This window comes from Zea mays, chromosome 6 (assembly GCF_902167145.1).
Source record: "Zea mays cultivar B73 chromosome 6, Zm-B73-REFERENCE-NAM-5.0, whole genome shotgun sequence".
Taxonomy (NCBI): Eukaryota; Viridiplantae; Streptophyta; class Magnoliopsida; order Poales; family Poaceae; genus Zea; species Zea mays.
Window position 1 is genome coordinate 170,227,735 of NC_050101.1, and position 15,437 is coordinate 170,243,171.

At 56.2% G+C, this 15,437-nt stretch overlaps 1 protein-coding gene across 1 annotated transcript; it reads right to left on the bottom strand.

Annotated features, from left to right (window-relative positions):
- Positions 1-214: 214 nt before the first annotated feature.
- Positions 215-1,702, bottom strand: LOC103630606 (O-methyltransferase ZRP4-like). The gene is made up of 2 exons (XM_008651652.2): positions 859-1,702; positions 215-752 (listed from the first exon to the last, which is right to left on the bottom strand). Exons 1-2 carry the CDS (start codon positions 1,630-1,632, stop codon positions 456-458), a joined length of 1,071 nt encoding a protein of 356 aa, XP_008649874.1. The 5' UTR covers positions 1,633-1,702; the 3' UTR covers positions 215-455.
- Positions 1,703-15,437: the final 13,735 nt, after the last annotated feature.

Below are 15,437 nucleotides of genomic sequence, written 5' to 3' on the forward strand. Positions count from 1 at the left end.
TCAAAAAAAAGGAATGAGGTGATGATGAATTCATAAACCAAACAAAAAATTGAGGAGCAAGAAAAAATAGACTAACTTATTTCTCAAACCAAACACTTTAGTAATCAATTATAGTACTGTTTCCATTTCAATTCGAATTATAAGACGTCTTATTTTTTCTACATATGACTTTTGTTAAAGTGTTAAACATTTACATATACACTGTTAATTCATCTTAAAAATCTCAAACGTCAAACCTTTATATTTTATTATAATTTAGAACAGACAAGAGTACATGAAATACATTTAGCAACGAAATAAGCAAGCACATGGCAGAACACTTCATCACACCTAGTTTTTCACACGCAGATTTATTCACGCGTGCATACAGTATACTCACTTCTTCACACCTAGTTTTGATTTCACACGCAGATTATTCACTCACATCACACAGTATACTTGAGTTGCATAGATTTTCATGGGTAGACCTCGATTATCGACCGAACACCGAGAACAGGTATGATCTTGTAACGGCTAAACCCGGCTTCAAAAATGATCTTCTTCCACTCCGTCTCATCTCGCTCAGTGCCATTGATAAACATCATAAAGAGATCGAATACGATTTGCATCTCCACATGCTTCTCGTCGGATGACCCTGCTCCAACAACCATATCCAGTATCACTACCTTCCCTTCTTCTTGAGACGCTATAGCCTTCTTGCAGTTCTTCAGTATCTTCACGCATTCGGCATCACCCCAGTCATGCAGAATCCACTGGAAGGAACCAAATAAATGGAGGTGACTCATAGTCACAATTAATATCATCACAATACTGAGCGAGCGAGCGCACGACTATATGTATATATATGGGCGTACGTACCTTGAGGAAGACAACGTTTGCCGAAGGAATGCTCTCGAACATGTCGCCGGCGATGTACTTCACGGTGGTGTCGGTGGGAGCATTGGCGACGACGTGTGAGAGGTCCAGCACGCTGCACTCCATGTCCGGGAAAGCCTTCGCGATGGTCTGGGTGGCGCCACCGAGCCCGCCGGCGACGTCGACGAGGGAGCCGACCCCTCGGAACACGTCGCCGCACTCCTTGACCACGACTTCCATGATGAAACCGCTGTCCGCGACCATCCCGTCGTCGAAGAGCTTGCCGAAGCTCGCGTCGTGGCCGGACAGGGCCCATATGTCCCGGCCATTCGCCAGCTCGAACGGGGACGGGCCCGTCTCGTGCTGGAACCACTCGTTGAGGTCGAGGAAGGAGGACACGAAGAAAGTGCTAAGCAACAAGGTCAGGAACGGAGTCAGGTTCGGCCCCGGGCTGACCATAAGGCGGGACGCCGGCGTGAGCCCGTAAACGGGCTCATCACCGCCGGCGTGGACGCTGAAGACGCCGGTAAGAGTGAGAACACGCATGAGGCGCCGCAGGCAAGGTATCTTGGACGGGTGGAGTGTGACCTTGGTGACTATCTGTGGTAGGGTGGCTGAGCCGCCATGCTGGTGGATGGCGTCCGCTATGCGGAGGTCTACGGCGGCCTTGAGCGCCATGGACTTGACGTAGCCGATGGTGTGGTGCCAGAGCTGGAGCTGAGCATCCAGCATGGTCTGCTGGTTAGTGCTTGTGTGTTGCACGTTGGCGGGCGCCATGGCGCTGAGCTCGTGCTTTCTTATTTTTTTTTTTAAAAAAACAAGGAGAGCTATTGTTGATCCACTCCGATTGTGAGCCTCTTAGGCACAAAATGCCTCCATATATAGACTCGCCGTCTAGTGATTGCGCGCTCTGATAATCATTTAACATGTGAGACTAGCAGTGGCGGGTAGTCAAGGATAAAAATCTTTGACATGTCATACCATTTAGAATTTGGTTCATATATATAGTTTTTGTCAATTCTGTACAAGCAGAAAATAATCAAGTTGTCTTATACTACATATAATTTATTAAATTAGGTTGGAAGATGTATAGATTTATTTCTTTTGGTTTAAACGCTGGAAAGTAGTTTATTTTTAGACTAAATTTTAAGATAATCGGACGTCTACCCAACCTTACCCGCTGGGTCTGCCCCTAGACACTATGGTTGAGAGTATAATCTATGTCATATCTTAAAATATAGGACTTAACTCATAAAAACAGTTTTAACAGTGACTTATTTTATATTTATAAAAAAATAAAAAGCACACCACAAAATGACCTAAATATACTACACTCCATATTAGTGCCTTATACTTGTTTTCTACATCATATTCTGAACATTTTATTTCCTAATAATGTAATTTACTTTCTAAAATATATGATTTAGAGTTTAGTTATTGTAGCTCAATTTGTCTTTAGTGTTCTAAAAATTTTAAATGACGTAGTATTTTAATATTTGGGGCACTATTTTGAGATACCTTGTTCGAAATGCCATGGCTCCTATTGAAGGATTTTCATAGGGAAAATAGAGGATTTTCATTTTTTATATATAGGACCGAGAACTGTTCGTGGTTCGTGCCTTTGGAATGGCTGATTCGACCACCTCAAGGGAAGACATCTCTTCGCCTAGGATCAAGGCAAATGTGCACTAAATTAAAGTGGCCTAGAAGTGGAGCATTCGAAGATCAATATTGTATGACTATTAGAATTCATCTATCTTTCTAATTTCTTTCCTATGCTCTATCTGCGAATATAAGGTTGACTTGTCTATTATGGTTCGGGTTGATGATGAGTGATTGCCAACGGGTAGCACTTTGGGGTAGTCAGTGGACTGACCAGACTGTGAGATTATGGTTCTGCAACCATGTCGGATTGAGCTCAAAATTTATGGAGACCTTGGAAACATATTTGTTCAAGTGTGTGTGTAAAATTTCATCTCAATCGAAGTTCGTGTAGTTCAATTTTGGATCCAAGAATAGAATTTCGTACTGCTGAAAACAACACTTGTTCGTGATACTGCTTTGAACCGTTTCAGACATTTCGGTGTCCGATTTGCGATCCGTTTGTTTTGCTGGTCTCATGTGAGTATTAGAAACATTTTGTAATCATGAGATCACTCGTTCGCTTCTTCATTTGAGCGCTTGCTTCATCACAATTGAAGTAAAGTGTTCATTTTTAGTGTTTGGAAGAAAAATCTGTTTGACTCCCATTCACCCCCTCTGGTCGCCTCACCGGTCCTACAATTGGTATCAGAGGCGGTTAAGGATTTCTCTTTCCTAATCGGTTCGAAATCCACGTAGGTGACATGGAACGAGGTATTGGCAAACCTCCATTCTTCGATGGGACCAATTACCCATACTGGAAGATTTGCATGTCCGCGTATCTTCAGAACATCAGTTACCAGGTTTGGAAAATTTGCCTCGATGCGAATTTTGATGCTACAAGTGATTGGATCACTCCAACTCAAATGGAGTTCCACGATTTGAACAACAAAGCTCGAAACGCTTTTTCCCGTGTCTCTCGTTTGGTCAGTTTGAGCAAGTTGGACATCTGACTACGGCTCATTAGATCTGGTCTACCCTCGAGAGATTCCATGAAGACTAGACTGTTTGAGATGTAATGGCGAGAGTACGAGAACTTACACAGTTGGCTGGAGAGACCATCGATTATATGTTCTCTAGGTTCCAGTCAATCGTGAACAAGATATGTGCCAACAAGGCACAGCTACCCTATAACGATCATGAGAGAGCTCTGAAATTACTACATGCTCTAGATCGGAGGGTTTGGGAGGTGAAGGTCTCGGTGATCATTGAGTCACCCGACTACGAGACTCTCATCGTGGACGAGCTCTTCAGCAGCTCAAGTCCACAGAGATTGACCACCAGACTCGGGCCAAGATTGAGAACCCTGGTGTCGGCGTTTCGACCCCGGGGGGTCCCTGGACCGACGAGTAAATTGTCGCTGCGTGTCCCAGCCCAGATGGGTCGGCGCGAGATGGAACACAAGGGGGAAAGAGAACCACTGCTCGTGTTATCCTGCGCCTAGGGCGGATGCGCTTGCAGCAGGGGGTTACAAGCGTTCGCGAGGGGGAGAGAGAGAGAGAGAGAGAGAGAGAGAGAGCCTGTTCGTCAGCCCGTCCTCCCGCGCGTCCACCTTCTCGTACGAGGGCCCTGAACCTTCCTTTTATAGATGTAAGGAGAGGGTCCAGGTGTACATGGGGGGTGTAGCAATACGCTAACGTGTCCAGCAGAGAGGAGCCAGAGCCCTATGTACATGCCGACGTGGCTGTCGGAGAGGTGCTAGTGCCCTGTGCATGTGATGTCGTGGCCGTCGGAGGAGCGCTTGAGCCCTGTAGAAGCACAGCTGTCGGGGCTGCCGGGACCTTGCTGACGTCTCCTTGCTTCCGTAGGGGGCTGAGAACCGCCGTCGTCATGGGAGCACGCGGGGTGCCATCATTACTTGTTTACCGGGGTGAGCCAGATGGGACGTCGGTCTTGTTCTCCGTAGCCTGAGCTAGCTAGGGGTAGGGTAATGATGTACCCCCCTATGGCGTGGTCGGTCCGAGCCCAAGGTCGGGCGAGGCGGTGACTCCTCCGAGGACGAGGTTGAGGCCGAGCCCTAGGGTCGGGCGAGGCGGAGATCGTATTCCGAAGTCGAGGTTAAGGCCGAGCCCTGGGGTCGGGCGAGGCGGAGACCGTCTTCCGAGGTCGAGGTTGAGGCCGAGCCCTGGGGTCGGGCGAGGCGGAGACCGTCTTCCGAGGTCGAGATTGAGGCCGAGCCTTGGGGTCGGGCGAGGCGGAGACCACCTTCCGAGGCCGAGGCGGGGGCCGAGCCCTGAGGTCGGGCGAGGCGGAGTTTCCCGTTGCGCTTGAGGCCGGACTTAGCTGTTGTTAGCCTTGGCCTGGCGGGTGGCACAGCAGTCGGAGCGGGGCAGGCGGCGCTGTTTTCTTGTCAGGTCAGTCAGTGGAGGGGCGAAGTGACTGCGGTCACTTCGGCCCTATCGACTGAGGAACGTGTGTCAGGATAAGGTGTCAGGCGATCCTCGCATTGAATGCTCCTACGATACGGTCGGTTGGCGAGGCGATCTGGCCAAGGTTGCTTCACTGCGAAGCCTGCCCGAGCTGGGCCTCGGGCGAGTCGAGGGTGCGCCCGTTGCTTGAGGAGGCCCTCGGGCGAGGCGTGAATCCACCTGGGTCTTCTGTTCCTGCCCGAGGCTGGGCTCGAGCAAGGCGAGATCGCGTCCCTTGAGTGGACGGAGCCTTGACTTGAATTGCGCCCATCAGGCTCTGGGGCTTGTGCTGATGGTGATTACCAGCCGAGTTTAGGAGTGTTGGGGGTACCCCTAATTATGGCCCCCGACAGTAGCCCCCGAGCCTCAAAGGGAGTGTTGGTACTCGCTTGGAGGCTTTGTCGCACTTTTTTGCAAGGGGACCGGCCTTTCTTGGTTACATTTTGTTCCGGTGGGTGCGCGCGAGCGCACCTGCCGGGTGTAGCCCCCGAGGCCTCGGAGAAGTGGTTTGACTCCTCTGAGGTCTTAATGCCTTTCGTGATGCCTCGGCCGGTCTGGTTGTTCTCTCATGCGATCTGATCGTAGCCCGGGTGCATGGTCAGGTTCCGAGTTCTCGGGCTGGTTTGTTGATGCTGTCAACGGTTTGGCCGGAGCCGGGTTTGCGAGAGCAGCCCCCGAGCCTCTACACAGAACGAGAGGACGATCAAGGACTGACTCAGCTTTTATCATACACCCCTTCGTCGCCTTTCCGCAAGGAGGAGGGGGAAAAGCGCCATGTTTCCCTCGGAGGGCGCCAAACATGGTGTCTCCAGTGAGTTGCTAACAGGTGATCTGAGTGGACGCCCGTGCCCCGTTCGATAAGGGTCGGCTAGTGGCCCAGAGGCGCGCTCCAAAAGTACCTGCAGGTGATTCGCCGGACCCAGTCCCGTTTGATAGGGTTCGAGGGCTCGATGCCTCCCTCTAATGGGATTCCGTTACAGAATCGCTCCTACTGGTCTCGGAAATGTCCTAGGGTACCTCGGGAGCGTAGCTCGAGCCTCGACCATGTTAAAGACGTACCCAGAGTCATCCCTCACTCTGCATGCTCTGGGGCGGCTGTCGAACCCTTCGAGGAGCCAGCCTTCGAACCCTGATCAGTAGTGGGCACGGAGCCCGAGTGCTCTGAGGCGGCTGTCGAACCCTTCCGTGGGGCCAGCCTTCGAACCTCTGATTAGTAGTGGGCGCGGAGCCCGAGTGCTCTGAGGCGGCTGTCGAAACCCTTTCGAGGGTCTAGCCTTCGAACCCCTGATCAGTAGGAGGGCTCGGGGCCCGCTTCCTTCGTGGAGAAGGATCCCTTTCGGAATATCCCCTTTCCCGGTCCCTATAGCAAGAGAGAGAAAGGGGAGAAGGAAAAGGATACGAATTTAAACGATGTGGTGCACCTTTTTTTGACGCGGTCATCATGGCGGAGGTGAAGCGTCGCTCGCTTCATGTGCCAAAGGTGTCGCTTGCCCTGCCGCGAAGTTAATGCGACGGGACGGATGGTTCGTGGGGCAGCCGTTGTGTGTGCGCGAGTCATTCGAGGAACGGGCGTTTCGTCTTTGAGTTTGAACTTCGCGGCGGGTTCGGGCGAAGTGTTGAACGGGTCTTGCCCGGGCCTTTATATACCCGGAAGAGGGACCAGTGGCGGTTTTTACTCTGCTGCTTGCCTCTTGCTTTGGTTTTCGCAACCTAAGGGAATAGCCAGAGAAAGAAAACCACGTACCTTGTCCGCTCCGCCACCACCCCCTTCGTTTGGCGATGACCGACCGGGTGACCGTCGTTCCGCCGCGCGACCCGTGGCCTTTCTCCATCGTCACGGTGGACGATCTGGAGGCCCTTGTCGCTGATGGTTTGCTCCGTCCCCTCTCCGGTGACCCGCAGCCGGAGTGGATGGTCCCTCCGAGCGGGGCTGACCCGACCCCGCCGCCGGGGTATGTGCTGAGCTTCGTCTCCTTCCATGAGCGGGGGTTAGGAGTGCCAGCAAGTCGTTTCACGCGGGCGCTCCTGCATTACTACGAGGTGGAGCTGCACAACTTCAACCCCAATCCATTGCGCAAGCGGCCATCTTCGCGGCGGTTTGCGAAGGCTTTCTGGGGGTTGACCCCCACTAGGATCTATGGACCCATCTCTTCTCCGCGGAGCTTTTCGCCTTGACGACGGGGGAAAAGAAGGTCCGCATGGCGGTGCGGGCCGGAGGCTGCACCCTCCAGTTGAGGCAGTCGCGCGCGCAACAGTACATCCCCGCCATCCTTGTATCTTCGAACAAGGGGTGGCAGCGCCGGTGGTTTTACCTCTGGAATGACGATGGGAGGCTCCCGTCGTTTTCTCAATGAGTGGTAATTGCTCCCGGCAGCAATTGGCGCTATGGGGCCGCGCGCGAGAAACAGGAGAAACTCCAGCCCCTTCTGAAGGCCTTGCAGGAGTTACGAGATGGGGGGCTCACCGCCGCGGGGGTGGTTGCCGCCATCCATCGCCGGAGGGTGCTTCCCTTGGCAGAGCGACGGTTGCCGCTTTCGGAGCTGATGCCGGGGATCGACTTGGAGGGTTCGCAGATGTCCTCGGTCCCCCTCTCTGCCGATGACCTCCGTAGGCGGGTAGCGGGCACGGTGGGGAGGCTGGACGCCGGCGCCCTTACCCAGCCCTTGATGCGCCCGAGCGTGGGTGCGTGTCCCTGGTGAGTGTCCGCTCCTTCTCCTATCTTGTGTCAGGTTGCCTTTGATTCTCTCAGTCGGGATTTCCGTTTGTCTCCAGGAGTTGGGGTGTTACAAGCCTTCCCTGCCACCGGTCCTGGAGGACGCGGTGGACCGAGCCGCGCGGAGGGTCGCTGTGGAAAAGAAGAAGGAGAAGAAGGTCGCGAAAAAGGCTCGGGCATGCGAGTGGATGCGGTCTTAGGACGCCTTGGAGAGGCGCCGTCGGAGGCAAGAGAGGGACGGGCTCCTGAGGGAGCCGTCGCTGAAGACGCCTGATGACGACGATGACGATGATGATGACGAAGACGACAACATGGCGGCTCGCCTTGGCCTCAGCCCGGATCTGAGGCTGGGCTAGAGGTCGTCGAGCCAGCCCCCGAGTGGGCTGGCGCCGTCGGCATCTGGGGCCGGGACATCAGAGTCCCGGTCCGAAGAGCGGGGGCAGGCCGAGGGGGTACTTGACCCCTTGGCCGAGGTGGTTGAGGTGACCCCGGGGAGTCAGGCCGACCCGCCTGTCCCCCAAGAGTAGTCGCCCGTGCCGGCCGCACAGGAGGTTGATCCTTAGGTCGTCGTGACTGCGCCTGGGTGGACCGTCCCTTCGGCGCCCTGGGTGCCCGAGGTGGGAACAGTGTCGAAGCTGGCAGCAGGGCGAACCTCGGCGGCGCCTGCAGGGACCGAGGCCCGAGGGGCCTCCCCGCAGGCACGATTGGCCTTGGTCCGGAGCGGGTAAGTATCTGAGGATAGCTCTGTCCTGGCTCCTTCTTCATGTGTCCTGATCCTGCTTTACCTTTTCCTCCTAGCAAACGGAGGCACGGTTCGGCCGGTCTGGCTCCCCGGAAGGCCCTTAAGACGGTGCCAGCTTCTCCAGCACAAGATGCCCTCAAGCTGGGGGCCCAGGCGGCACGAGTTGCCATGGGGCGAGCTCCCCAGGCTGACCCCTCCGTTGAGCCCACCTGACGTGTTGCCGGCGCCGGCACCAGCTTCTGCCGAGGCTGTTGCCGTTCTGCCTGTGGAGCCACCCGTCGCCGCTGATGCTGAGATGGTCGAGGTGCCACTGCTCGAGGTCGGTGATCGGAAGCCCGCCTCCTTAGCCGAGGGGGTGCGTCGACTGCATGGGGTCCCGACGCCTTGGAGGAGGGGGGGCGCAGAACCGCGGCCCGTCTTGGGGAGCGGCGACCTCATCCCCGCGCGGTGCGATCCCAATGAGCGGCGTGGGCAGGCGCTCAGGTTCTGGACCTGCGGCGCCTCGAAACCCCTCTTCGTCCTTGACGATGAGCGGGAGGAGCAGTCTCGGGATGAGCTCCGTGAGTATGCCGAGGCAGCGATGGGGTCGCTTCGGTCGACCATGGAGATCCTTTCCAGGGACGTTCCCAGAATCCTCCAGGTAAGGATTTCAGGCATACCGTTCACGTGACCAGGGCATTCTTTGTGACGCCCTGCTTCCCTTCCTCAGTATCTGACGGATCTGAGCACCGCCAAGTCGTCGTTCATCCGTCGCGAGGCCGACATCTGGGGTTCGCTGCGGTTCCTGAGGGTCGCGCTTGCCAAGGCTACCAAACGCCTCGCCCAACGGAGCGCCGAGGCGGTGGACCTTTGGTTGCTCTGTGATGAGATGGGGGTGGAGGCAGCGGCGGCACGCACAGAGGCGCAGTAGCGGCAGCAGGAGCTTGGCCAGGTCATCGACGAGCTAGACCAATCTCGGAACCAGGCTGCCGAGGCTGAAAGCTGGGCTGAGGCCCTTAGGGGCCAGCTAGCCGAGGTGTCTGCTCGGGCCGGAGCCCTTGCGGAGGACCTGGCCGCGGCCGTCGGGTCTGCCCAGTCCGCCCAAGCCGCAGCCTCGGAGCAGCGTGCCCAGGCTGAAGGTATGTTTTGGCCGCTTTGTGACTTTGATCTTCATTCTTCAACTCGTGTCTGAAGAATTCTATTTGGCTGTTTGCAGAGTTCGATTTAGCCCTCAACGAGTCCGCCAAGGCACTTGCCCAGGCGGCTGAGCAGAAGGAGGTCGACCGCGTGGCCATGTCTGAAGCTATCTCGGCCTTCTGTCAGGTCTTTGGTCTTGATGACGTCCCCTCGGGAAGCTCCCCCCAGAGTCGCCTGTAGGTCTTGGGCGGCCATGTGCGCAGCAGACTCCGCGAGGCGCTGCATCACGGCGTTAGGCGGGCCTTCGCTGTGCTCGCTTCCCACTACGATGTGGATCTGGAGCGGGTCAGCGAGGGGTACTGTCTACCTGACGAAGATGAAGCTGCCCTGGCCGAAGTTCAGAGGCTTGACGCGGCCGTCGCGAGCCGAAGCGCGGTGCTGGCGTCCTCCTTCTAGGTGGAGATCCTTTCGCTTGTGTCGCCGTCCAAGGCCGGGGCGGATCTCGCCAAGGGTGGAGACGGTGCTGAGGGTGGAGACGAAGCCGAGGGTGTCGCTCCTCCCCCGGGTGATGCCTGATTCTGCCGGAGCAGTGTGTTTTGAACATGCATGTGTCTTTCACGGCCGCCGAGGCCTAAACACTTTGTTGTCGTGTTATAAAGCTGTGTTTCTTTTCCTCTTGTTTCGAGTATCCGAACTTGTTCGTCAGTAGCAGAATCGCTTATCCGAGTAAGAGTTATTTTTCACGGAAGGTGACGAGTGAGGTATCCGTATCCCGGAGGTGTAGGAGTCCCTCGGCTCGGTCGGCCTTGCCGCTTACATGCACTCTTATTCGTTTTGCGGGGTTCTGTTATCGATATAGTCGGGAAACACGAAAGTCGTTTTGGTGGAAAACGTTTCCGAGGAAATTTTTGACGCAGAGGGGGTTCCCCCCTTCTAACCCCCGAGGGAGGGTCGGGCTTTGCCGAGGCAAGGCTGACCCTTCCTTGACGGTTAGACTCTATTTGTGTATGTAAAGAGGACGAGGTATATGAACGACTTGAAAACATCTTAAGGGTAAAAGCGACGTAGCTGTCAGATGTTCCAAGCGTTGATGTAGACCTCGCCTTGACTGTTGGCCAGCTTGTATGTTCCGAGCTTCAAAATCTTGGCGATGATGAACGACCCTTCCCAGGGAGGAGTGAGCTTGTGGCGCCCTCGGGCATCTTGCCGCAGCCAAAGTACCAAGTCCCCCACCTGGAGGTCTCGGGACCGAACCCCTCGGGCGTGGTAGCGTCGCAGAGACTGCTGATACCGCACCGAGTGTAGTAAGGCCATGTCCCGAGCCTCTTCCAGCTGGTCCAGTGAGTCTTCTCGGCTGGTCTGGTTGCTTCATTCGTCGTACGCCCTCGTCCTCGGGGAACCATATTCTAAGTCTGTGGGCAAGATAGCCTCGGCCCCATAGACTAGAAAGAACGGCGAGAAGCCCGTGGCCCGGCTTGGCGTCGTCCTCAGACTCCAGACCACCAAGGGGAGTTCCTTCATCCATCGCTTGCCGAACTTGTTGAGGTCGTTGTAGATCCTCGGCTTTAGTCCTTGCAGGAGCATACCGTTGGCACGCTCTACATGCCCATTCATCATGGGGTGAGCTACGGCGGCCCAGTCCACACGGATGTGGTGGTCCTCGCAGAAGTCCAGGAACTTCCTGCCAGTGAACTGGGTGCCGTTGTCGGTGATGATGGAGTTCGGGACCCCAAAGCAATGGATGTTGTTGGTGAAGAACGCCACCGCCTGTTCGGACCTGATGTTGTTTAGGGGTCGGACCTCGATCCACTTGGAGAATTTGTCGATAGCGACCAACAGGTGCATGAAGCCCCCGGGTGCCTTCTGCAAGGGACCGACGAGGTCCAGACCCCACACAGCAAACAACTAGGTGATGGGTATTGTTTGCAAGGCCTGAGCGGGCAGGTGTGCCTGTCTTGCGTAGAATTGACACCCCTGGCAGGAGCGTACAATCCTAGTGGCGTCGGCCATCGCGGTGGGCCATTAGAAACCTTGTCGGAAGGCGTTTCCAACAAGGGCTCGAGGTGCTGCGTGATGACCGCAGGCCCCCGAGTGTATCTCTTGCAATAGCTCCTGGCCTTCGGCGATGGATATGCATCGTTGGAGGATGCCTGAGGGGCTGCGGTGGTAGAGCTTCTTTTCGTCACCCAGTAAGATGAATGACTTGGCGCGCCGCGCCAGTCGTTGAGCTTCGGCTTTGTCGAGGGGTAGCTCTCCTCGGTGGAGATATTGCAGGTACGGGGTCTGCCAGTTTCGATTAGGCGTGACCCCATTCCGCTCTTCCTCGACGCGCAGTGCCTCACCCTCGGGGGTCGAGGGTGCCTCGGGCTGGGCCGAGGCCTCCTCGGGCTCGAGCGTGTCGTTGGTCTTGTCAGAGGGTTGATGTAGGTCTCGGGAGAAGACGTCCGGGGGAACTGTTGTCCGCCCCGAGGCTATTCTAGCCAGCTCATCCACAGTCTTGTTGTACCGCCGAGCGACGTGGTTGAGCTCGAGCCCGTAGAACTTGTCTTCCAGGCGCCGAACCTCGTCGCAGTAGGCCTCCATCTTCGGGTCGCAGCAGTGGGAGTTCTTCATGACTTGGTCGATGACAAGCTGCGAGTCGCCACGAGCGTCGAGGCGCCGAACCCCTAGCTCGATGGCGATGCGCAACCCGTTAACCAGAGCCTCGTACTCGGCCACGTTGTTTGACGCCGGGAAATGGAGGTGTAGCACGTAGTGGAGGTGTTTCCCGAGGGGTGAGATGAAGAGTAGGCCCGCACCCGCTCCTGTTTTCATCAGTGACCCGTCGAAATACATGGTCCAGAGTTCCGGCTGGATCGGAGCTGTTGGAAGCTAGGTGTCGACCCATTCAGCCACAAAGTCCGCTAAGACTTGGGACTTGATGGCCTTCCGAGGAGCGAACGAGATTGTCTCGCCCATGATCTCCACCGCCCACTTTGCAATCCTACCCGAGGCCTCTCGGCACTGGATGATCTCCCCTAGGGGGAAGGATGACACCACAGTCACTGGATGAGACTCGAAGTAGTGTCGCAACTTTCGCCGCGTCAGAGTTACTGCATACAGTAGCTTCTGGATTTGCGGGTAGCGGATCTTGGTCTCGGATAGCACTTCACTGATGAAGTAGACCGGCCTCTGGACGAGCAATGCATGCCCTTCTTCTCGTCTCTCGACCACGATCGCGGCGCTAACCACCTGAGTGGTTGCGGCTACGTAGATCAAGAGGGCTTCTCCCGCAGCGGGGGGTACCAAGATGGGCGCGCTTGTAAGGAGCGCCTTTAAGTTCCCAAGGGCTTCCTCAGCCTCGGGGGTCCAAGTGAAGCGCTCGGTCTTCCTTAAGAGGCGGTACAAGGGTAGGCCTCTTTCGCCGAGGCGCGAGATGAAGCGGCTCAGGGCCGCAAGGCATCCCATGACCCTTTGTACTCCTTTCAAGTCCTTGATAGGCCCCATGTTGGTGATGGCCGCGGTTTTCTCCGGGTTGGCCTCGATGCCCCGCTCGGAGACGATGAACCCCAGGAGCATGCCTCGGGGGACTCCGAAGACACACTTCTCGGGATTGAGTTTCACGCCCTTCGCTCTCAGACACTTGAATGTCGTTTCAAGGTCAGAGAGGAGGTCGGAGGCTTTCTTTGTCTTGACTACGATGTCATCGACGTAAGCCTCAACCGTTCGGCCGATGTGCTCTCCGAACACGTGGTTCATGCACCTTTGGTATGTCGCACCTGCATTCCTTAAACCAAATGGCATAGTAATATAGCAGTACATGCCAAAAGGTGTGATGAAAGAAGTCACGAGCTGGTCGGACTCTTTCATCTTGATTTGGTGATACCCTGAGTAGACATCGAGGAATGACAGGGTTTCACACCCAGCAGTGGAATCCACGATTTGATTGATGCGAGGCAGAGGGTAGGGAACCTCCGGACATGCTTTGTTTAGACCGTTGTAGTCTACACACATCCTCCATTTCCCTCCTTTCTTTTTCACAAGCACAGGGTTGGCTAGCCATTCGAGATGGAATACCTCTTTGATGAACCCTGTAGCCATCAGCTTGTGGATCTCCTCGCCTATGGCTCTATGCTTTTCTTCGTTGAATCGACGCAGAGGCTGTTTCACGGGTCGGGCTCCAGCTCGGATATCCAGCGAGTGCTCGGCGACATCCCTCGGTATGTCGGGCATGTCCGAGGGACTCCATGCAAACACCTTGGTGTTCGCGCGGAGAAAGTTGACGAGTACTGCTTCCTATTTGGGGTCGAGCTCGGAGCCGATCCAGACTTGCTTGCAGGCGTCGTTGCTGGGGTCGAGGGGGACGGACTTAACTGCCTCCGCTGGTTCGAAGTTGCCGGCGTGGCGCTTCGCATCAGGTACCTCCTTGGAGAGGCACTCCAGGTCGGTGATGAGGGCCTCGGATTCGGCGAGGGCCTCAGCGTACTCCACGCACTCCACGTCGCATTCGTACGCGTGTCCGTACGTGGAGCCAACGGTGATGACCCCGTTGGGGCCCGACATCTTGAGCTTGAGGTAGGTGTAGTTGGGGACGACCATGAACTTGGCATAGCATGGCCTCCCTAACACCGCATGGTAGGTTGCTCAGAACCCGACCACCTTGAACGTGAGGGTTTCCTTTCGGAAGTTGGAGGGAGTCCCGAAGCAGATGGGCAGATCGAGTTGCCCAAGGGGCTGGACGCGCTTCCCGGGGATGATCCCGTGAAAGGGCGCCGCTCTGGTCCGGATCGTGGACAGATCGATCTGCAAGAGCCCGAGGGTCTCAGCATAGATGATGTTGAGGCTGCTGCCTCCGTCCATGAGGACCTTGGTGAGCCTGACGTTGCCGATGTCGGGGTCGACAACAAGCAGGTACTTTCCTGGGCTCAGCACGCGGTTAGGGTGGTCGCCTTGGTCGAAGGTGATGGGCTTGTCAGACCAGTCTAGGTAGACTGGCACCGCCACCTTCATCGAGCAGACCTCCCGACACTCCTGCTTGCGGTGCCGAGCCGAGGCGTTCGCCACTTGCCCACCGTAGATCATGAAGCAATCGTGGACCTCAGGGAACTCCTTTGCCTTGTTGCCCTCCTTCTTGTCGTTGTCATGGCCTTTGCCACCTTCCGTCGGGGGCCCGACCTTATGGAAGTAGCGCCAAAGCATGACACATACCTCAAGGGTGTGATTGACGGGACCCTGATGATAGGGGCACGACTCCTTGAGCATCTTGTCGAACAGGTTGGCCCCTCCGGGAGGCTTCCGAGGGTTCCTGTGCTCGGCGGTGGCGACAAGATCTGCGTCGGCAGCGTCGCGTTTCACTTGCGACTTCTTCTTGGCCTTCTTCTTCGTGCCGCGCTGGGCGAACGCCTCGGGGACGTCCTCCAGTTGGCGACCCTGAGGCTGCTTGTCCTTCCAGAAGATGGCCTCGACCGCCTCCTGACCAGAGGCGAACTTGGTGGCGATGTCCATCAGCTCGCTCGCCCTGGTGGGAGTCTTGCGACCCAGCTTGCTCACCAGGTCGCGGCAAGTGGTGCCGGCGAGGAACGCGCCGATGACATCTGAGTCGGTGATGTTGGGCAGCTCGGTGCGCTGCTTCGAAAACCACCGGATGTAGTCCCGTTGGGATTCCCTTGGCTACTGGCGGCAGCTTTGGAGATCTCAGGAGTTCCCAGGGCGCACATACGTGCCCTGGAAGTTTCCAGCGAAGGCTTTGACCAGGTCGTCCCAGTTGGAGATCTGCGCAGGAGGCAGATGCTCCAGCCAGGCTCGGGCGGCATCGGAGAGGAACAGGGGGAGGTTGCGGATGATGAGGTTGTCATCGTCCGTTCCACCTAGCTGGGAGGCCAGCCGGTAGTCCGCGAGCCACAGTTCCGGCCTTGTTTCCCCCGAGTACTTAGTGATGGTAGTCGGGGCTCGGAACCGGGTCGGGAACGGTGCCCGTCGTATG